The following is a 23863-nucleotide window of genomic DNA, read 5'->3' as shown; positions in this document are numbered from 1 at the left end:
GCACAGGAAGAAGTCTACACATAGGAAGAAGAGTCAGGACACAGGCAGAAGAGTCCAGGAACAAGCCCAGCGTGGCTTGATTGACAGATCTTTCCCTATATCCAAACAGGGAGAGTCACAAGCCGAGTAGAGCGTAAAGGAAGTCACACATTGAACTCACCTCCCTGTGCCTGGACTTTTCTCCCTATGTCCGGACTCTTCTTTCTGGGCCTGGACTCTTTTCCTTAGGCACAGCTCCATTGTCGCCAAACTTATGTAGCATTTCAGATTAAAACATACTTCTCTGTAATGAGGTAGCTTATTTTAATTGCAAGCTATCTGTAGTTCAGTCAGCATAATACTAGTGACAGGTTCCCTTAAACCAAGAAATAACATTATACCAACATATAAGATTTTCCTGTGTATAAGTAATCTTATTTTTACATCCAGGCAAAGTAGTACAGAAGGTTTTAAGTTAAAAATGTCTAAAATTCCAAAGGCTTCAGAAACTGTCTCCAAAATATCACAGTTCTCTGGAATGGAAGTCAAGAATATTTATCTACAGGTATATGCAACTTTCAACATTGATCTGTGCTCTACCAAGTAACAACTCTTGGCATCTTAAAAATACAGCAGAGAACAGTAAGGTCAACACTGACAATTACTCTAGGGCTTGAAGAGATGGAAAGAGAAGCTGTACCTGGAAACATATTTATTTAGACAAACTAATCCCAGACATAAAATAAAGTTATAGTCTTCCTATGAAATACATAAAGGCATTGCAACTACAAGAAAAGGTTACAAAACTTCAATAACTTCTGCTTAATGACTTTTGAATGAAGAAGATTGATCTTGTGCTGCATCCTCTCTCCACTTTGCTTTCTTTTCTATATTCATATGGAGCAGTGTTTTGTCTTCCTTGAGAGCCTGGAGAAAGTACAAAAATATTGTAACTAACAGAATTTTCTACATGAGGGAACACAGAGTAAAGCTGGCTCAGCGTTGGAATGAATTTCCTTGGGTCCACCTGAGCAAATAATATTGAAGGCCCACCCTTTGTGTATACCTGACATGTGCACATGTACATTTTGATATTAGTGCACATGCAGGACTAATCACCAATATTGTTTATAGGACATCTGTTGGTTATTGGTTCTGAGGTCAGCTCCAAATGAAATTGTCTTCTGATGGACCTTAGGAGCTCTTTATTATTAGGGGTCCAATATTTTGTCAAAGCTTGAGCCTACCAGAGGTTCCTCTGGTACACTGGTGGATCAGTCCAACCCTAAGCCGGCCTTATACTTGAGATAACTGTTGGCCCAAACGAGTGTTGGACTAACAGCTGCATCTTCTGATCCCCACTAGACATATGCATGCTTGACTCATCATGGAAGAAGGGAGAACATCTCAGAGGGGTGGCTTATCTCCCTGAAAACTAAAGAATTGGGCATGGTGAAACCCAACATGCCTGACTCTTCTCTCCGCTGAAATCTGCCCAAGGGGAGAGTCAGGAGTTCCCCATACACAATAGATGGTTGGCAGATCGTGCCCCAAATCTTCAGGTTTTGCCAACATATATCTAAAGTCTATGATTGGCTTAAAGGGTTTCTCTGGGAATTATATAAGGTGGCAGGGCCATAATGGAATATCGTAGGGAGGACTGCATCATTACTATGTACTGTAGAGCAGTACTGTACTGTTGTATAGTAGATAGTAATGGAATGACAGTAGATAAGATATGCTGTCAGACTGAAAAGCCTGACAGGAAAGCTCAGCAACGTAACCTGAAGGCGGGGGGCCAATGAAAGTACTGCAAGTGGACAGAATCCATACTAATCCTATACTAGGACAGGTTGATGGAGGCCATCTTATCTAATTCCTAGGGAACCCCTCTAAGGCATTGGCAGGTGTAATCTCTGATAATTTATTCACAAACATTGATCTGGTGAATGTGTCAGAGGCCTGGTAATCAGCATTGTACATTTTACAAAGAAGCCCGTTTTCTTTTACAGTAACTGTTGTTATGGATTATTGTTTGACCCTGTTGCAGTGGCAATACCGCCAAGTTGAACTGTAAAGTGACTGTTGCAAGAACACGCTAGTAGCACTTGCCCCAATGTGATATGCCATGTTGTGTGATATGTGATATACCATGTACTGTGCCTTTAAGCTTCTGTGAGATGTCAGTGAGGGAATGGTAAATGTATACTGGATGAAACACTACGCAGGTATTAAGACCAAGGCAAGAAAATATAATGATAATGTCATAGGCAGACTGTGGCTGCATACTAACAATCTGAGGAAGTCATATTCTTTGGGCAGGATGTAAAGGACATTGCAAAGACTGCACTGAAGAGAAGGGGAACACCCTATAACTGTATACAGTTTTTGAGTGATTACATGGAGTACAAGTCAGAGGAAAAGAGTGAGTTGTTCTTTCTTAAAAGAACAGTTTCGTATTTGTTGCCACTTAAAGAGACAGTGTACCAGTTTATCCTGCTGCCTGTAACTAAGCCTGTGCCCTCATTGAGAGACTGTAGCCGCTAAGGCTACATTCACATGAACGTATTTTGTTTCCGTGTCCATTCCGTTATTTCTGCAGATTGGATTAGAACTAGGGATGAGCGAATCAACTTCGGATGAAACATCTGAAGGCGATTCGCATGAAACTTAGTTCCAGTACTGTACAGAGCAGGAGCTCCGTAAAGTCATAACAAGACCTCAGCACACGTCTTATCAGTGGCTTTTGTGGGTGCACGTCCCCTCCGACTCCTTCCACCCAAGGTGTCTATAAATAACTTGTATCAATAGTGTGGAGACAGCACACCAAAGACAGCACGTAGCTTCAATTCAACATTTATTTTACCAGTGGTACAATCTCAGAGTTATATTTATTGCTTATTGTGATGTTTCAGGCCCACTTTGGTGCCTTTTATCAAGCTGAGAAGGCCGGGTGTCAGAATTCCACAATGTATTGGCCCGTTGAGCCAAAGTTATTGCTTCGCGAAGTGGTACCTTGGAACCAAACCCGAGTTCGGGAAATGTTTTTTACAGTACAAATTAATTTATGAAGTTATTACCCGAAGTCTCGCGAGACTTTGAGAAGCCATAACTTCGAATCATCGGAGCCAATACATTCTAATACTGTACGGCGCTCCTGCTCAGTACAGTATTGGAACGAAGTTTTATAAGAATTCGGCCGGTCATCCCTAATTAGAATCCATTCATTTCATTGGGTTCGCAAAAAATGTGAACAGAACACTATGTGCTATCCGCATCCGTATGTCCATTTAATAGCCCCACAAACAAAATAGAACATTTCCTATACTAGCTCGTTTTGTGGACAAGGATAGGCATTGTTACAATGGATCCACAAAAAAAAAACGGATGCCATACAGACACCTGCTTTTTTTGTGGACCCACAATTTGCAGACCGCAAAAGACATACCATCGTGTGAATGTAGCCTAAGGCTGTTGCCTATCCAAGGCTTTTGTAACTGTAAGTGTGTCACCCCACGTAAGTAAACACTGCTTTGCTTAAGTTACAGCGGTGTCCTCCAGATTCCTTCTGCCATCCTAGAGTGAGAAGCCACACATACCACTTAGGGACAAAAAATATCTTCCAATTTTTTGTAAGGGGTACCTGGATACTATGACGACATATGACACCACTGCTCCCTTTACAAATTCACCACCTTCCATTTCCATTACATTGCTACTGTTTGAGATTTTTTTCATGGGGGGCCTATTCCCTTCATTACATTGCTTGGCAAACCAACACCCAATATGTTTATTGCAGCAGCTGGTACTGTCCAGATGTAGTAGCCACCAAACAGTTGGTGCTGTATGCTATTTAGGTTGTTTAAAGCTCGCTATTTTATATAATGTCCCTGTCTGCTCTAACATTTTTATTCATAATCAAAAATAGCAAGAAACCATTGGTCCTCTTTCATCAAACTTTATAGTTCATGGTTGGGTAGAAGATGATGAATGATGTCATTGTGCTGCTACGCAGTAAAAATCTATATAGTTTATATTATATTATATTATATTATATATTTGGTTATATGCTCCCATCTAGTATTCTTATGTAAGCTTATAAAAGCATAATACCGGAATACCTCTGTTCTGCTGTACTCTGTTATCTGCCTTGCAGAATAGAGCAACTTACACAGATAAACTTGGTGTTGGTGAGTTCAAGCTATGTGATAAGGATTGTCCGCAGTGGTTATATCTGCTTATATAGGCGAGGCATAGAGGTCTCACTAGGGATCAATCGCTATTACAACAATCAGAGTCAGAATAGTCAAACGATGCATAGAATTCCTACAGCCTGCTGTGTATATGTGTGTGCCTAATCTGCAATCAAGCTCAGTGCCATCCGCCATCTTGTGAAAGCACATGGTCGCACAAGCTTACTGCATTTCAAGTGAATGTTGAAAACTGTTTCTCTACATTGCACTGTGTTACCTGTATTGTCAAAGCTGCTGTTCGTCTTCTTAAAGAGACAGTACAATTTTTCATAAAACCGTAAAAAATGTCTAGACAAGGCTCCGAACACTCTTTTGTGGCTGAACCAACGCAGATACATCATGCCTCTGAACCGGCAGATGTACAGGGAGGCAGATTCTGCAGATATTACCGAACAGAGTGTAAGACCCAAACGTACAATAAAACCAACACATAAACTCAGAGAAAACTATGAAGCCACTAGAGATGAGTTCTCCAGTAATCTGTCAGACCTCTGGGACAGAACCTCACACCGCATGTCAGTTTTGTCACACTTCAACGAACAATAAGGAACAGGCCTGAAATGAAGGACCATTTCATCGCCGTTATGAAAAGGATCTTTGACAATGATCACACAGAACCTGCGCCACCACTTTAAAGACACGATGACTGCTGGTATCTGCCCTTTTTTGGAGTGTATCATCCACGTAAGCCAAAACAAATCAGGATAGTATTTGATTCCAGTGCCAAGCATCAAGGTGTATCCCTAAACGATGTTCTTCTCACTGGCCCAAACCTAACCAACAACCTTGTAGGTGTACTTATGAGATTTAGAAGAGAACCATAACTGCTGATATTGAACAGATGTTTCATTGCTTCATTGTACGCAAAGACCATAGGAACTTCCTAAGGTTTCTGTGGCACCGTAACAACAACATGGACAATGAGATTATTGAATGGCACATGAAAGTACATGTTTTCGGAAATAGTCCCTCACCTGCTGTTGCAACGGTTTATGAAGGACTGCCATTGATGGAGAAAAGGAGTATTGCGCGGATGATGGGCACTTCGTTGAGAGAGACTTTTATGTTGACGATGGACTTAAGTCTTTACCTAGAGACAAGGAAGCCATAGACCTGCTCCAAAGGTCAGAAGGTATGCTTTCTGAGGCTAAACTCAGACTACACAAAATTGCCTCAAATAGTGTTGCTGTTATGAAAGCCTTTCAACCTGGCGATCATGCCACAGGGTTTAAGGACTTAAATCTGGGAATGGACATGCTACCTATACAGAGAAGTCTTGGCCCATGGTGGGAATTATCAAAGGACACTTTCAGCTTTCAAGTCAGCTCTACAGACAAGCCATTTACCAAGCGTGCTGTTCTGTCAGTGGTAAGCAGCCTATACAATCCAATGGGATTTGTGGCTCCCATCACCATACAAAGTAAAGCCTTATTTAGATAGCGCTCAGAGTCTATTAAAGATTGAGATGCTCCACTGCCATCTGACAAGCTTTCAAAGTGGGAGTCCTGGAAGCAATCTCTACACTCCTTAGATGAAATCCATATACCACGCTGCTACAGCTCAGCTTCCCTTGCTACGAGCCGGAGAAAAGAGCTTCACATCTTCTCAGGCGCATCCACTGAGGCCATTGCGGCTGTTGCCTACCTCAAGTGAGAGACTCTTCTAATCAAATCCACATAGGGTTTCTGTTTGGGAAAGCTAAGTTAGCACCTAAGCCTAGGCTTGAACTTTGTGGAACTGTGCTAGCTGTAGAAATAGCAGATTTCATATTACTCGAGCTAGACATTCTGATAGATGACACCAAATTCTTCACAGACAGTAAGGTTGTTCTGGGCTACATATACAACCAGACTAAACATTTCTAAATCTACGTCAGAAACCGTGTAGAAAGAATCAGGAAATCATCTAAACCTGAACAATTGCATTATGTCCCATCTGAAATTAATCCTGCAGATCATGCTACTAGGCCAGTGTCTACAAGTGTATTTGCAAATTCTTCCTGGTTAACAGGTCCTGAATTCCCGCTGGATCACACAGAAGAGACCACGTCTGACGTCTTCGGTCTTCTAGAACCTGACAAAGATCCAGAGATTCATCACAACCCTCGCCACCAGAACTGAACAAAGACTTGTATTGGGCTGTCAACGCTTTGAAAGTTTTTCCAAGTGGATAAGGCTTGTACGCAAGACAAGGGACTGTAAAGACTTTTATCAGGCCTATAAGGGAACTTGTTCTGCTCTTGCCCTTTGGAGAATGAACTTATTTGCCTAGGTTGCTGAATCCTACTTAAAACTTCAAGCAAGTGTTTAAACTTTAATTATACACTTGAAGCCTTACATTTTAGTTGTTGCATTATATGCCTGTTCTCTTTATGTTTTTCAGGTCCTCGGACATCAAGCAAAGTTGTTTATTTGCAATGATATAACTACCGTTATGGTTTAAATAGTGACATTTTCAATGCCAGATGGGGAGTGTGCTGCTACGCAGTTAAAATCTATATATTTTATTTCATTGAACCATTCATATATTCTATATTTGGTTATATGCTCCCATCTAGTGGCCGTTTTTGGTAATGCACTTATTTTTCTGTTCATGATTAGGGATGAGCGAACTCGAACTGTATAGTTCGGGTTCGTACCGAATTTTGGGGTGTCCGTGACACGGACCCGAACCCGGACATTTTCGTAAAAGTCCGGGTTCGGGTTCGGTGTTCGTCGCTTTCTTCGCGCTTTTGTGACGCTTTCTTGGCGCTTTTTGAAAGGCTGCAAAGCAGCCAATCAACAAGCGTCATACTACTTGCCCCAAGAGGCCATCACAGCCATGCCTACTATTGGCATGGCTGTGATTGGCCTGAGCACCATGTGACCCAGCCTCTATTTAAGCTGGAGTCACATAGCGCCGCCCGTCACTCTGCTCTGATTAGCGTAGGGAGAGGTTGCGGCTGCGACAGTAGGGCGAGATTAGGCAGATTAACTCCTCCAAAGGACTTGATTAACTGATCGATCTGCAGCTGTGGATCATTGAGCTGCTGATCCTCAATTGCTCACTGTTTTTAGGCTGCCCAGACCGTTTGTCAGTCACATTTTTCTGGGGTGATCGGCGGCCATTTTGTGTCTTGTGGTGCGCCAGCACAAGCTGCGACCAAGTGCATTTAACCCTCAATGGTGTGGTTGTTTTTTGGCTAAAGCCTACATCAGGGTGAAGCTGTCACACCAAGTGCATTTAACCAGCAATAGTCTGTTTATTTTTTGGCCATATACTACATCAGGGGCAAGCTGCGCCTGTCACCAAGTGCATTTAACCCTCAATGGTGCGTTTGTTTTTTGGCTAAAGCCTACATCAGGGTGAAGCTGTCACACCAAGTGCATTTAACCAGCAATAGTCTGTTTATTTTTTGGCCATATACTACATCAGGGGCAAGCTGCGCCCGTCACCAAGTGCATTTAACCCTCAGTAGTGTGGTTGGTCAAGCTATCACACCAAGTGCATTTAACCAGCAATAGTCTGTTCATTTTTTGGCCATATACTAAATCAGGGGCAAGCTGCGCCCGTCACCAAGTGCATTTAACCAGCAATAGTCTGTTCATTTTTTGGCCATATACTACATCAGGGGCAAGCTGCGCCCGTCACCAAGTGCATTTAACCCTCAGTAGTGTGGTTGGTCAAGCTGTGACACCAAGTGCATTTAACCAGCAATAGTCTGTTCATTTTTTGGCCATATACTACATCAGGGGCAAGCTGCGCCCATCACCAAGTGCATTTAACCAGCAATAGTGTGGTTATTTTTTGGCCATATCCCAGTCTAATTCTGTCACTAAATCCATACCGGTCACCCAGCGCCTAAATACTAGGCCTCAAATTTATATCCCGCTAAATCTCTCGTTACCGCTGTCCTGTTGTGGCTGGGAAAGTTATTTAGTGTCCGTCAAAGCACATTTTTTGTTCTGGGTTGAAATACAATTCCCAATTTAGCAATTTAAAAATTTAGTGGTTTCTGCTGTATCAGAGCTATTTGAAATCTATCCCTAAAAGGGTATATAATATTCAAGGTGCACATAGGGTCATTCAGAATAACTTCACACACCCGCTACTGTGCATTTCCAAGTCTAATTCTGTCACTAAACCCATACCTGTCACCCAGCGCCTAAATACTAGGCCTCAAATTCATATCCAGCTAAATCTGTCGTTAGTGCTGTAGCTGGGCGAGTTATTTAGTGTCCGTTCAAGCACATTTCTTGTTCTGGGTTGAAATACAATTCCCAATTTAGCAATTTCATAATTTAGTGGTTTCTGCTATATCAGAGCTATTTGAAATCTATCCCTAAAAGGGTAGATCATATTGAAGGTGCACATAGGGACATTCAGAATAACTTCACACACCCGCTACTGTGCATTTCCAAGTCTAATTCTGTCACTAAACCCATACCTGTCACCCAGCGCCTAAATACTAGGCCTCAAATTTATATCCAGCTAAATCTGTCCTTAGTGCTGTAGCTGGGCGAGTTATTTAGTGTCCGTTCAAGCACATTTCTTGTTCTGGGTTGAAATACAATTCCCAATTTAGCAATTTCATAATTTAGTGGTTTCTGCTATATCAGAGCTATTTGAAATCTATCCCTAAAAGGGTATATAATATTCAAGGTGCACATTGGGTCATTCAGAATAACTTCACACACACACGCTACTGTGTATTTCCAAGTCTAATTCTGTCACTAAACCCATACCTGTCACCCAGCGCCTAAATACTAGGCCTCAAATTTATATCCTGCTAAATCTCTCGTTAACGCTGTCCTGTTGTGGCTGGGAAAGTTATTTAGTGTCCGTCAAAGCACATTTTTTGTTCTGGGTTGAAATACAATTCCCAATTTAGCAATTTCATAATTTAGTGGTTTCTGCTATATCAGAGCTATTTGAAATCTATCCCTAAAAGGGTATATAATATTCAAGGTGCACATTGGGTCATTCAGAATAACTTCACACACACACGCTTCTGTGCATTTCCAAGTCTAATTCTGTCACTAAATCCATACCGGTCACCCAGCGCCTAAATACTAGGCCTCAAATTTATATCCCGCTGAATTTGAATACAATACATTGGGCCAAATAATATATTTGTTGTTGTGGTGAACCATAACAATGAGAAAAACATCTAGTAAGGGACGCGGACGTGGACATGGTCGTGGTGGTGTTAGTGGACCCTCTGGTGCTGGGAGAGGACGTGGCCGTTCTGCCACATCCACACGTCCTAGTGTACCAACTACCTCAGGTCCCAGTAGCCGCCAGAATTTACAGCGATATATGGTGGGGCCCAATGCCGTTCTAAGGATGGTAAGGCCTGAGCAGGTACAGGCATTAGTCAATTGGGTGGCCGACAGTGGATCCAGCACGTTCACATTATCTCCCACCCAGTCTTCTGCAGAAAGCGCACAGATGGCGCCTGAAAACCAACCCCATCAGTCTGTCACATCACCCCCATGCATACCAGGGAAACTGTCTCAGCCTCAAGTTATGCAGCAGTCTCTTATGCTGTTTGAAGACTCCGCTGGCAGGGTTTCCCAAGGGCATCCACCTAGCCCTTCCCCAGCGGTGAAAGACATAGAATGCACTGACGCACAACCACTTATGTTTCCTGATGATGAGGACATGGGAATACCACCTCAGCATGTCTCTGATGATGATGAAACACAGGTGCCAACTGCTGCGTCTTTCTGCAGTGTGCAGACTGAACAGGAGGTCAGGGATCAAGACTGGGTGGAAGACGATGCAGGGGACGATGAGGTCCTAGACCCCACATGGAATGAAGGTCGTGCCACTGACTTTCACAGTTCGGAGGAAGAGGCAGTGGTGAGACCGAGCCAACAGCGTAGCAAAAGAGGGAGCAGTGGGCAAAAGCAGAACACCCGCCGCCAAGAGACTCCGCCTGCTACTGACCGCCGCCATCTGGGACCGAGCACCCCAAAGGCAGCTTCAAGGAGTTCCCTGGCATGGCACTTCTTCAAACAATGTGCTGACGACAAGACCCGAGTGGTTTGCACGCTGTGCCATCAGAGCCTGAAGCGAGGCATTAACGTTCTGAACCTGAGCACAACCTGCATGACCAGGCACCTGCATGCAAAGCATGAACTGCAGTGGAGTAAACACCTTAAAACCAAGGAAGTCACTCAGGCTCCCCCTGCTACCTCTTCTGCTGCTGCCGCCTCGGCCTATTCTGCTGCTGCCGCCTCGGCCTCTTCCTCCGCCTCTGGAGGAACGTTGGCACCTGCCGCCCAGCAAACAGGGGATGTACCACCAACACCACCACCACCACCTCCGTCACCAAGCGTCTCAACCATGTCACACGCCAGCGTTCAGCTCTCCATCTCACAAACATTTGATAGAAAGCGTAAATTCCCACCTAGCCACCCTCGATCCCTGGCCCTGAATGCCAGCATTTCTAAACTACTGGCCTATGAAATGCTGTCATTTAGGCTGGTGGACACAGACAGCTTCAAACAGCTCATGTCGCTTGCTGTCCCACAGTATGTTGTTCCCAGCCGGCACTACTTCTCCAAGAGAGCCGTGCCTTCCCTGCACAACCAAGTATCCGATAAAATCAAGTGTGCACTGCACAACGCCATCTGTAGCAAGGTCCACCTAACCACAGATACGTGGACCAGTAAGCACGGCCAGGGACGCTATATCTCCCTAACTGCACACTGGGTAAATGTAGTGGCAGCTGGGCCCCAGGCGGAGAGCTGTTTGGCGCACGTCCTTCCGCCGCCAAGGATCGCAGGGCAACATTCTTTGCCTCCTGTTGCCACCTCCTCCTTCTCGGCTTCCTCCTCCTCTTCTTCCACCTGCTCATCCAGTCAGCCACACACCTTCACCACCAACTTCAGCACAGCCCGGGGTAAACGTCAGCAGGCCATTCTGAAACTCATATGTTTGGGGGACAGGCCCCACACCGCACAGGAGTTGTGGCGGGGTATTGAACAACAGACCGACGAGTGGTTGCTGCCGGTGAGCCTCAAGCCCGGCCTGGTGGTGTGTGATAATGGGCGAAATCTCGTTGCAGCTCTGGGACTAGCCAATTTGACGCACATCCCTTGCTTGGCGCATGTGCTGAATTTGGTGGTGCAGAAGTTCATTCACAACTACCCCGACATGTCAGAGCTGCTGCATAAAGTGCGGGCCGTCTGTTCGCGCTTCCGGCGTTCACATCCTGCTGCTGCTCGCCTGTCTGCGCTACAGCGTAACTTCGGCCTTCCCGCTCACCGCCTCATATGCGACGTGCCCACCAGGTGGAACTCCACCTTGCACATGCTGGACAGACTGTGCGAGCAGCAGCAGGCCATAGTGGAGTTTCAGCTGCAGCACGCACGGGTCAGTCGCACTACAGAACAGCACCACTTCACCACCAATGACTGGGCCTCCATGCGAGACCTGTGTGCCCTGTTGCGCTGTTTCGAGTACTCCACCAACATGGCCAGTGGCGATGACACCGTTATCAGCGTTACAATACCACTTCTATGTCTCCTTGAGAAAACACTTAGGGCGATGATGGAAGAGGAGGTGGCCCAGGAGGAGGAGGAGGAGGAGGAGGAAGAGGGGTCATTTTTAGCACTTTCAGGCCAGTCTCTTCGAAGTGACTCAGAGGGAGGTTTTTGGCAACAGCAGAGGCCAGGTACAAATGTGGCCAGCCAGGGCCCACTACTGGAGGACGAGGAGGACGAGGATGAGGAGGAGGTGGAGGAGGATGAGGATGAAGCATGGTCACAGCGGGGTGGCACCCAACGCAGCTCGGGTCCATCACTGGTGCGTGGCTGGGGGGAAAGGCAGGACGATGACGATACGCCTCCCACAGAGGACAGCTTGTCCTTACCCCTGGGCAGCCTGGCACACATGAGCGACTACATGCTGCAGTGCCTGCGCAACGACAGCAGAGTTGCCCACATTTTAACCTGTGCGGACTACTGGGTTGCCACCCTGCTGGATCCACGCTACAAAGACAATGTGCCCACCTTACTTCCTGCACTGGAGCGTGATAGGAAGATGCGCGAGTACAAGCGCACGTTGGTAGACGCGCTACTGAGAGCATTCCCAAATGTCACAGGGGAACAAGTGGAAGCCCAAGGCCAAGGCAGAGGAGGAGCAAGAGGTCGCCAAGGCAGCTGTGTCACGGCCAGCTCCTCTGAGGGCAGGGTTAGCATGGCAGAGATGTGGAAAACTTTTGTCAACACGCCACAGCTAACTGCACCACCACCTGATACGCAACGTGTTAGCAGGAGGCAACATTTCACTAACATGGTGGAACAGTACGTGTGCACACCAATCCACGTACTGACTGATGGTTCGGCCCCATTCAACTTCTGGGTCTCTAAATTGTCCACGTGGCCAGAGCTAGCCTTTTATGCCTTGGAGGTGCTGGCCTGCCCGGCAGCCAGCGTTTTGTCTGAACGTGTATTCAGCACGGCAGGGGGCGTCATTACAGACAAACGCAGCCGCCTGTCTACAGCCAATGTGGACAAGCTGACGTTCATAAAAATGAACCAGGCATGGATCCCACAGGACCTGTCCGTCCCTTGTCCAGATTAGACATTAACTACCTCCCCATAACCATATATTATTGGACTCCAGGGCACTTCCTCATTCAATCCTATTTTTATTTTCATTTTACCATTATATTGCGAGGCTACCCAAAGTTGAATGAACCTCTCCTCTGCCTGTGTGCTAGGCCTAAATATATGCCAATGGACTGTTGCAGTGGTGGCTGACATGAAGCCTGATTCTCTGCTATGACATGCAGACTAATTCTCTGCTGACATGAAGCCAGATTGTCTGTTACGGGACCTCTCTCCTCTGCCTGGGTGCTGGGCCTAAATTTATGACAATGGACTGTTGCAGTGGTGGCTGACGTGAAGCCTGATTCTCTGCTATGACATGCAGACTGATTCTCTGCTGACATGAAGCCAGATTGTCTGTTACGGGACCTCTCTGCTCTGCCTGTGTGCTAGGCCTAAATATATGCCAATGGACTGTTGCAGTGGTGGGTGACGTGAAGCCTCATTCTCTGCTATGACATGCAGACTGATTCTCTGCTGACATGAAGCCAGATCGTCTGTTACGGGACCTCTCTGCTCTGCCTGTGTGCTAGGCCTAAATATATGCCAATGGACTGTTGCAGTGGTGGGTGACGTGAAGCCTCATTCTCTGCTATGACATGCAGACTGATTCTCTGCTGTCATGAAGCCAGATTGTCTGTTACGGGACCTCTCTGCTCTGCCTGTGTGCTAGGCCTAAATATATGCCAATGGACTGTTGCAGTGGTGGGTGACGTGAAGCCTCATTCTCTGCTATGACATGCAGACTGATTCTCTGCTGACATGAAGCCAGATTGTCTGTTACGGGACCTCTCTCCTCTGCCTGTGTGCTAGGCCTAAATATATGCCAATGGACTGTTGCAGTGGTGGCTGACGTGAAGCCTCATTCTCTGCTATGACATGCAGACTAATTCTCTGCTGACATGAAGCCAGATTGTCTGTTACGGGACCTCTCTCCTCTGCCTGGGTGCTGGGCCTAAATTTATGACAATGGACTGTTGCAGTGGTGGCTGACGTGAAGCCTGATTCTCTGCTATGACATGCAGACTGATTCTCTGCTGACATGAAGCCAGATCCTCTGTTACGGGACCTCTCTCCTCTGCCTGTGTGTGTGCTGGGCCTAAATATATGCCAATGGACTGTTGCAGTGGTGGCTGACGTGAAGCCTCATTCTCTGCTATGACATGCAGACTGATTCTCTGCTGACATGAAGCCAGATTCTCTGTTACAGGACCTCTCTCCTCTGCCTGTGTGTGTGCTGGGCCTAAATATATGCCAATGGACTGTTGCAGTGGTGGCTGACGTGAAGCCTCATTCTCTGCTATGACATGCAGACTAATTCTCTGCTGACATGAAGACAGATTCTCTGTTACGGGACCTCCCTCCTCTGCCTGGGTGCTGGGCCTAAATATATGCCAATGGACTGTTGCAGTGGTGGCTGACGTGAAGCCTCATTCTCTGCTATGACATGCAGACTAATTCTCTGCTGACATGAAGACAGATTCTCTGTTACGGGACCTCCCTCCTCTGCCTGGGTGCTGGGCCTAAATATATGCCAATGGACTGTTGCAGTGGTGGCTGACGTGAAGCCTCATTCTCTGCTATGACATGCAGACTGATTCTCTGCTGACATGAAGACAGATTCTCTGTTACGGGACCTCTCTCCTCTGCCTGTGTGTGTGCTGGGCCTAAATATATGCCAATGGACTGTTGCAGTGGTGGCTGACGTGAAGCCTCATTCTCTGCTATGACATGCAGACTGATTCTCTGCTGACATGAAGCCAGATTCTCTGTTACGGGACCTCTCTCCTCTGCCTGTGTGTGTGCTGGGCCTAAATATATGCCAATGGACTGTTGCAGTGGTGGCTGACGTGAAGCCTCATTCTCTGCTATGACATGCAGACTAATTCTCTGCTGACATGAAGACAGATTCTCTGTTACGGGACCTCCCTCCTCTGCCTGGGTGCTGGGCCTAAATATATGCCAATGGACTGTTGCAGTGGTGGCTGACGTGAAGCCTCATTCTCTGCTATGACATGCAGACTAATTCTCTGCTGACATGAAGACAGATTCTCTGTTACGGGACCTCCCTCTTCTGCCTGGGTGCTGGGCCTAAATATATGCCAATGGACTGTTGCAGTGGTGGCTGACGTGAAGCCTCATTCTCTGCTATGACATGCAGACTGATTCTCTGCTGACATGAAGACAGATTCTCTGTTACGGGACCTCTCTCCTCTGCCTGTGTGTGTGCTGGGCCTAAATATATGCCAATGGACTGTTGCAGTGGTGGCTGACGTGAAGCCTCATTCTCTGCTATGACATGCAGACTGATTCTCTGCTGACATGAAGCCAGATTCTCTGTTACGGGACCTCTCTCCTCTGCCTGTGTGTGTGCTGGGCCTAAATATATGCCAATGGACTGTTGCAGTGGTGGCTGACGTGAAGCCTCATTCTCTGCTATGACATGCAGACTAATTCTCTGCTGACATGAAGACAGATTCTCTGTTACGGGACCTCCCTCCTCTGCCTGGGTGCTGGGCCTAAATATATGCCAATGGACTGTTGCAGTGGTGGCTGACGTGAAGCCTCATTCTCTGCTATGACATGCAGACTAATTCTCTGCTGACATGAAGACATATTCTCTGTTACGGGACCTCTCTCCTCTGCCTGGGTGCCGGGGCCTAAATATCTGAGAATGGACTGTTCCAGTGGTGGGTGACGGGAAGCCAGATTCTCTGCTATGGAACCTCTCTCCAATTGATTTTGGTTAATTTTTATTTATTTAATTTTTATTTTAATTCATTTCCCTATCCACATTTGTTTGCAGGGGATTTACCTACATGTTGCTGCCTTTTGCAGCCCTCTAGCTCTTTCCTGGGCTGTTTTACAGCCTTTTTAGTGCCGAAAAGTTCGGGTCCCCATTGACTTCAATGGGGTTCGGGCTCGGGACGAAGTTCGGATCGGGTTCGGATCCCGAACCCGAACATTTCCGGGATGTTCGGCCGAACTTCTCGAACCCGAACATCCAGGTGTTCGCTCAACTCTATTCATGATATATGTCATTAATTTCATTACTTCAAGTCTTCTTCTGTGTACCTCACTTCCTGTTTCTTCATATTGCTCCAGGGATTTGCACAGGTACACATGTATTCTCATGCAAGCTTACATAAGCATCATCTTATGACCGCACAATACCGGAATCCATCTGTTCTGCTGTACTGTTATCTGGCTTACAGAATAAAGCAACTTACACTGATAAACTCGGTGTTGGTGAGTTCAAGCTATCTGATAAGGATTGTCCGTAGTGGTTATATCTGCTTATACAGGCCAGGCATAGAGGTCTCACTAGGGATAAATCGCTATTACAACAATCAGAGTCAGAATAGTCATGCTCCACCACATATGATGACATCACAAGTTTTTTGGCCCTTGTTAAGCTCAAGAGAAAAAAAATCACATCATTTTTGCAATTTTTTAAGTTTTATTTTTTTACTCCATTTATTGTAAAGTATAAATGACACTAGAACTAAATCTTCTACATCTATAACATTTACAGTATATTTGCATTGACACTTTCTAAGAGCTTTTACTTCTAGGGTTAGTGTTTTTATTCCACAAGTCATATTCCAAAGTACCATTTTGGCCCACACAAAACTAGTTGATTAGCTTTTATAACTTTTTAGGCGGCAAATAGTGACAATTACGCCATGTTTTGGAGATTATTTTTTCAACATTCGCTGTGCAGTATAAATAACATTTTAAAATTTATTATATGCACCATTTCGAATGTGGTGATATCAAATATGTTTTTAATTTTTTCACTAACGTGGGGAATCTGAAGGTTACTTTTTTTTTTTTACTATTTTTGATTTTAAACCATTTTCTAAAATCTTTATTTGATTTTTATTATTATTATTATTAATAATAATGTATTGCATTGTTTCCATTTTTTCACTAACGTGGGGAATTTGAAGGTTACATTTCTTTACTTTTTTTACTATTTTTCATTTTAAACCTTTTTTCTAAAATCTTTATTTGATTTTTTTCATTATTATTATTATTATTATTATTATTATTACCACAGTTATTTGTTGTATTTTAATTGTAAAAGAAAAGAAAAATCAAAAGTGAATAACTTGTTTCGAGCACTAACCTTCTTTCCAGATCGCACCATAAAAATACATCCAACAATGGTGAAAATTATCATCCCCGTGCAGATCTTAATCCGGATATTGCTTCGCGCAGCTGAAATTACCTCCCACCTAGAAAAAACACAAAAAAATTTCAGCACTGCATACTGGCCAAGTGAGTTTGGAGCATCAGGTCCTGCCACTCCCAGTCGGGAGTGAGTGTTCGGGGGAGTGCCTGTGGTGAGGTGAGTATTGTATTTTATTTATCTTTTTAATTTGCTGGCATTATAATGGCTGGGGTCGGGTGATGTGGGGTCTGGGGACACTATATATATGTCCTTTTTTTTCAGTCATGTGAATGTACCCTAAAACTAGGAACATCAAATTTGTGGATGAAACTCTCCATCTTCATTTAGAAGCTCTGGGAAACAACAACAATACTCACGAGACAAATTCTGGTATTTCTTCCTGTTTCTTGAAACGCCCGGACCACACTAGCACCTTCTTATCAAAGTCTGTTGGTCTTCTCTCATTTCTATACAGATAATGGCCTGAATACATAAAGAAATGAATAAATAAACATAATAGTTACAAAACAGGTGACCTGCTTCCTTTGCGTAACGTGACACTGGACAGGACACTGCTGTGACCAGTGGTTGGCTGCAGAGGAGTCAAAATGGAAGTTGACATCCTGGGAGTGCTGCGGAGTAGATGAGTCAGGGGAGAGAAGTAGCAAGTAGCAAGTGGCGGGAATCAGGTAAATATGCCCAAAAAGGGCAAAGATGCACAGCCCCTTTAAGCATTACACTTTGCCTGAAGATGCTTATGAGTGTAAAGCACTGTGTCACACTTTACGTTGTACCAGGGGTTGACACAGACAGCAGAGGGCCCCTGTGCAAAAAATGTGCCTGCGCCCCCCACCCCCCATGCCAAATTCTCAACCTAACCTATTCCATCCTAACATTTCATACAGCAATACATAGAGGGTAAGGCTACTTTTGCACCTGTGGCAGTACGATCCGGCCACCTAATTCGGCAGAAATTGCAAGGAATCGGCAGGACACAAACCACAGCATGCAGCAGTTTGTGTCCTGCTGATTCTCAGCATTTTTGCCAGATTGTGGCCGGATCTCTCCCATACCCCATTATAGTTAATGGGGCCGGCGGGCATTCTGTCTGCATCCAGCAGTGCCAGATGCAGGGAATTCCGGCAGGCTGTTCTCAGCTAGAACAGCCTGCCAGAATTACTAACACAGATGTGAAAGTAACCTAATACAGCGCCACATACCTCTTACACCCAGTGACCTCTCCTTATATGTAGATGTTCTCTTTCTTCATCTTCTCCATTCAAACCAGACCACCATGATGATTTCTTTCAGCCATCTCACGTCTCTGCAGAGTTTGACAGACATCTTAGTTTCCTACTTTTCCATCATCCTCCCACCTTCTCAACATCCCATCCTGCCACCCCCAATACTGAGACGCTGTGCTCCCCAAAACTATACTGCAGAAACAAGATAAACCCCCTGAAAATACTAGTTACACACAGAGAGTGCCCCCTTCAATAATTATTGGAACACAATGCCCTAAAAATAACAGCACCCAGCAAATAGTGCCCCTGACACTAATAGTGTAACCATAATGTCCCCAAAAAGAATTGTTATAAGCTAATACTGTGCCAGGGTGCTCCCCACAGTAATAGTGCTCCCAAAGTCCCAACAATAGTAATAATTCTCTGCCAGAGTGCATTTAGTAGTAATAATGCTCTTACAGGGCCCCCAACAGTAATTGTGTCCCACAAGTAATAATGCTCCCATAGTACTCCAGTTCTAATAAAGCCCACCATAATGCCCCGGTAGTAATAATTATCTTTATAATGTGTGACAGTAGAAAAACACCCCCTTAAAATGTGCGCCAGTACAAAAAATGCCCCGTTGTGTGGCAGTAAAAAAAAAAAAATCCTCCTCTTAGTGTCCCCAGTAGCGCCAATGTCACCATGCAGTGTCCCACTTAGTAATGGTTTTGGGCCCTGTATAACTTTGGGCATATGTATACCAAATGTATTGTTGTATCAAGTGGTAATTCCTCATAGCAGGCTGTTTTAGTGTCATTACATCTATTTACGCATAGGTGGTGCTATATATATATAGAGAGAGAGAGAGAGAGAGAGAGAGAGCGAGAGAGATGAGGGTTTGCTAATACTGAAAAGAACAGAAAGGAAGTAGAACAGTAAAGGAGAAGGTAGGAAGTTAATGAAGGTGTGGAACAACACAAGTCCAATATATAGCTGCCACTTTAGCCCCTTGGCCCTGATCAAGCTGAGGGAGTGTGGACATATTCCTTACAGCTACCTAGCATGGACCAAAGAGCAACTATAGAGCAAGTCTAGTGGAGATAGAAGCAGCATTAGTTTATGGACTCCACAGCACCAGTGAGCGGTAGAAGCCTAAAAGCGTCTAGACACAGCCGGACGACTAGGCGCAAAGTTGTCTATTACCACATTCCTCTATGGACATTGTGGACCAGAGTTTATAAAAGCATCCTATACAAAGAATTGAGCAGAGGTTTTTGCCTGCCGTTAGGGAGACCGCCCTGTGGATTGCTAACAACAAGTAAGAAGTTATTATATCCAGTACCTGGTTGCTAGAGTGTGGACATAGTGTAGACAGATAGAAGAAAGAACCTTTCCTGCCTACTGAAGGACAATCTTAAGAAACCCATTGTCAAGCCTGTTACTAGGATTACAGAGATATTATTTGGATTATCATCTTTACCATATAAATGAACTGTACTGATGACTCTAAGGCAAGTTATTAAGGTAAAGGTTATGTTCAGATGTAATGTGCCTGATTCACCAGAGATGGCAGCAAACATGGCAGTGCTAAGGTTGCAGAGAATGGAGCCCTTCTTTCTATTCTAAACCCTCTCTAAGGAGAGGAGGAGACTAGTTAGTTAGAGTGAGTTGAGAGTCACCCCCTGCCAAGGGAGGAAGCAGATCCACGTCCCTCCTGGACGTGTCCTGCCTAAGCCAGTTAGAGCACCTTCAGCTCTGCTTGAAATGGAGGCCACAGCTTGGAGCATCATCAGCCAGGAGGAAAATTGCCCTCGATTAAGCTAGAGTCAGACTACAGAGAGAGAAGTTGCAGCCTAAAGCAGAAAGCAAAGATTCCATTTGAGATTGTCAGCACAGCAGAGCCAGAGAGCAACAGATGTAGCAGATTCGAGTATGTTTGCTTGCCAGGGTTAATGGTAACGCTTGCTGGAGCCAAGATAGTCTATAAACAGTTGGAGAAACGTTTATTCAAATAAAGCTGCTATTGAACTTCATGCAAGGTCTGGACACAGTTTATCACTTTTCTTTTGCACCTAACGGTGCTGGCGTCCCGAACACCAGGGACCCTGCCGCCAAGGCACCTTAACAAAAGACCCTTCCACTTAGGGCACCTCAAACACCATCTGGCGGGATTCCCTGGACAAACAGAGAGTGCCCCGAAGAAACTGGTGCCGTCCTTCCCATCACTGCACGCCGGCCCAGGGAGGCTAACCGTGATTAAATTAACTACTACCCCCATCGTCCCACCGTGCCTCAAATGTTGCCCCTGCGGACCCGGTCGCTACACCCAGAGTACCCTCATGTGCTCCAATGACCCGTACTGTGTGCCACTACAAAAAACAATTAGTGCCACCAGTTGAGCTTAGGTACCCATAGTGCCCTTATAATTTGTACCAGTATAAAATACTCCTATATAGCACCCCCAGAAGATGCCACCATAGTGCTCCTTTCCTGTCCCCATAGTGCCCTCCATAATGTACCAGTATAAAATGCCCCTATAGCCTGCCTCACATAGATGCCTCCATAATGCTCTTTTCCTCCACTTCGCCGTAGTGCCCCTCTATAATGCGTGCCAATATATAGGGCCCCCAGTAGATGCCCCCTTAGTGCTCCTTTCCCCCCACTTCTCCATAGTGCCCCCCATAATGTGTACCAGTATATAGGGCCCCCAGTAGATTCCCCCATAGTGCTACTTTCTCCCCACTTCTCCATAGTGCCCCCCATGATGTTTCAGTATATAGGGCCCCAGTAGATGCCCCCCATAATATGTGCCAGTATATAGGGCCCCCAGTAGATGCCCCCATAGTGCTCCTCTCCCCCTTCTCCATAGTGCCCCCATAATGTGCCAGTATATAAGGCCCCCAAAGTGCTCCTTCCCCCACTTCTCCATAGTGCCCCCCATAATGTGCCAGTATATAGGGCCCCTAAAGTGCTCCCTCTTTTATATAGTGCCCCCCATAATGTGCCAGTGTATAGGGCCCCAAAACCCCCCTTCTTGCCACACTATACTATACTAAAAATAATGAAAACAATAAACTCACATACTTACCTCCATGCTGCTTTCAGTTATGTGATGTAGGCCTCTTCCAGCCTGTGTCCCGCGCTGCTTGGCTCAGGCAGCGCGATGACATCATCGCGCCGCCTGCACCAGCCTCTGATAGCTCCAGGCACTAGGCCTGCAGTCTATCAGTGGAACGGGCAAGGGAGACACCTCTCCCCTGCCCTGCCGCACCATTCATCTGTATTGCTGTCCTGAGGACGGCGATACAGATGAATATAGAGATGAGCGCTTCCACAATGGAACCGCTCATCATCACTTCTGCTGCCCTGCTGCCGGTCAAAAATGGCCCACCTCACACACTCGGCCCCTGCGCAGCCTAAACGGCTGCACAGGCGGAATGTCCGCAGCTGCGTTGTGCAAGGTATCATCTTTATGTGGATATGTGTGTGTAATAGAAGTTTTTTATTTATTAATTTTTTTCTGTGGATGTCAAAAGTATGAATACTACTCAAAACCTCTAGCAGTGAATGGGTTAAAAACAATGCACTCCTTCAGAACTAAGTTTACAGCTGTGATTCGGCTGTAAAAACAGACAATTCACAGAAAAGCTGCAGGCAATAGAGTAAGGTTGGGGCTACTGTATGACTTTTTTTATGGCATTTGATTATCGCAACGTCGCAATGTGACATGGTATAAAAATCCAGACCTGATGGATTTTGTGTCACAGGTCACAGGCGAATTTAACTCCATTGACTTCAATGCAAGTCTCTTTTTGTCGCCGTATAGCCCCAGCCTAATGGTATGGTTACACGGTGACATATGTGCGTCAGTCCAAGTTGCAGAAAAGTTGCACGACAGAAAAATATGTGTTACTTGCACTATTTTAGAACTGTGATTTGACTGTTAAAAAAGGGCAAATTTCTGGCGAGTCACTTGGCGTATGCAGCTTCCATTAAAGCCAATAGATGAGAAGTTGCACGTGACATGTGACCTGCAACACCAAATCCAGCATGTCTTGATTTCGGCGACTGCCGCATTGTAACACTATTGATAGTCATCATATGAAATGTTGCGCACCATGTCGCCGTGTAGCCGTACCCTAAGAGTCATGTGCAACTTGCAACACAAAATCCATCAGGTCTGGATATTTTGCAATCAATGTCGACAATAACAACTAAATCACAGAAAAGTCGCAGGTAAGGCCGGGATCACATTATCGTTTTGTTTTCCGTTTTTCTCATCCATCAGGAAATAATAATAATTAAATAACATGGGTTATTTTGAGCTTTTTTTTGTGGTCGTTTTGCATCTGTTTTTGTCTCTTCGTTTTGACAGGAGAAAAAGTCCTCCATGCATTTTTATTTGATTTTTCTGTTCTGACGGATCAGAAGAATGGAAAACAAAATGGTCACATGAATCCGGCCTAAGGGTTCATTCACACGTCCGCAAATGGGTCTTCATCCGTTCCACAATTTTGCGGAACGGGTGCGGACCCATTCATTCTCTATGGGGACGGATAGGATGCGGACAGCTCACAGTAAAACGCTAGAGTGAAAGTAGCCTAATTGTAGTCGCATGCGACTTCTATCTGAGGCTGTGAATGCAAGGTCATGTGCGACTATTCACCAGCGATGCAAAATCCAGGAGCTCTAGATTTTCTGCGATAATTGCATCACCACCCTATTGACAGTCACTAGATGTGATGCTGCAGGATCTTCTTGTCACCCTGTAGCCCCATCCTAAATAACCATGAAGTTGGTTTTACACATTGCCTCTTAAATATACTTCCTATAAGCTACAAATCACTCTACATGATGATGGTATATACTAGATTAGCAGACATTATCCATGCGCATTTTCCCCACACCTAGTAACATAGTAACATAGTACATAAGGCCGAAAAAAGACATCTGTCTATCCAGTTCGGCCTGTTATCCTGCAAGTTGATCCAGAGGAAGAAAAAAAAAAAAAACTGTGCAGTAGAAGCCAATTTTCCCCACTTTAGGGGAAGAAAAAATTCCTTCCCGACTCCAATCAGGCAATCAGAATAACTCCCTGGATCAACGACCCCTCTCTAGTAGCTATAGCCTGTAATATTATTACACTCCAGAAATACATCCAGGCCCCTCTTGAATTCCGTTATTGTACTTACCAGCATAGTCTTGGTTTTTAGTTACGCTGGGTTTGGCAGGATTGGCATTCTGGCAGTATGACCTTGTGTGCAGGTTGTCCCTTGCATTAGTCCTTGGAGCACAGACACCTCTCACTAGGGATCTTAAAGAGACAGAAATCAGTCTTGACATTGTGTCTACAGTGGAATGGTTCCTGCTAGGCCGCTGTAACCAACTGAGCCAGGTTCTCTGCAGGCTGCACTCCTTTCTGCTCACTAGGAATGCAGTGTGGTGAACGTCACTTCAGGAAGTATAGAGGCACTAATCTCACTGGCTGCACCTTTTACCTTAGTCAGAGTGACAGCTTCGATTGTCTGAAGTCTGTACAGGCTCACACAGCTGCTGCTTTTTTATAGCCTGCATAAGACAAATGGCACGTACACAGCTTGTCATCTGCCTCAGGACAGAAAACATTGT

The 23863-nt window shown here is 45.2% G+C and overlaps 1 protein-coding gene across 1 annotated transcript; it reads right to left on the bottom strand.

The window, feature by feature from the left end:
* Positions 1-504: 504 nt before the first annotated feature.
* LOC122919653 (protein FAM162B-like) lies at positions 505-23656 on the bottom strand. Its single transcript, XM_044268805.1, has 4 exons — positions 23428-23656; positions 17387-17492; positions 16965-17073; positions 505-906 (listed from the first exon to the last, which is right to left on the bottom strand). Exons 1-4 carry the CDS (start codon positions 23576-23578, stop codon positions 802-804), a joined length of 471 nt encoding a protein of 156 aa, XP_044124740.1. The 5' UTR covers positions 23579-23656; the 3' UTR covers positions 505-801.
* Between the last annotated feature and the right edge of the window lie 207 nt (positions 23657-23863).

The sequence above is a fragment of the Bufo gargarizans genome, chromosome 9 (assembly GCF_014858855.1).
Source record: "Bufo gargarizans isolate SCDJY-AF-19 chromosome 9, ASM1485885v1, whole genome shotgun sequence".
Taxonomy (NCBI): Eukaryota; Metazoa; Chordata; class Amphibia; order Anura; family Bufonidae; genus Bufo; species Bufo gargarizans.
Note: the sequence above shows the minus strand (reverse complement) of the source record. Positions and strands in the feature narration are given on the sequence as shown.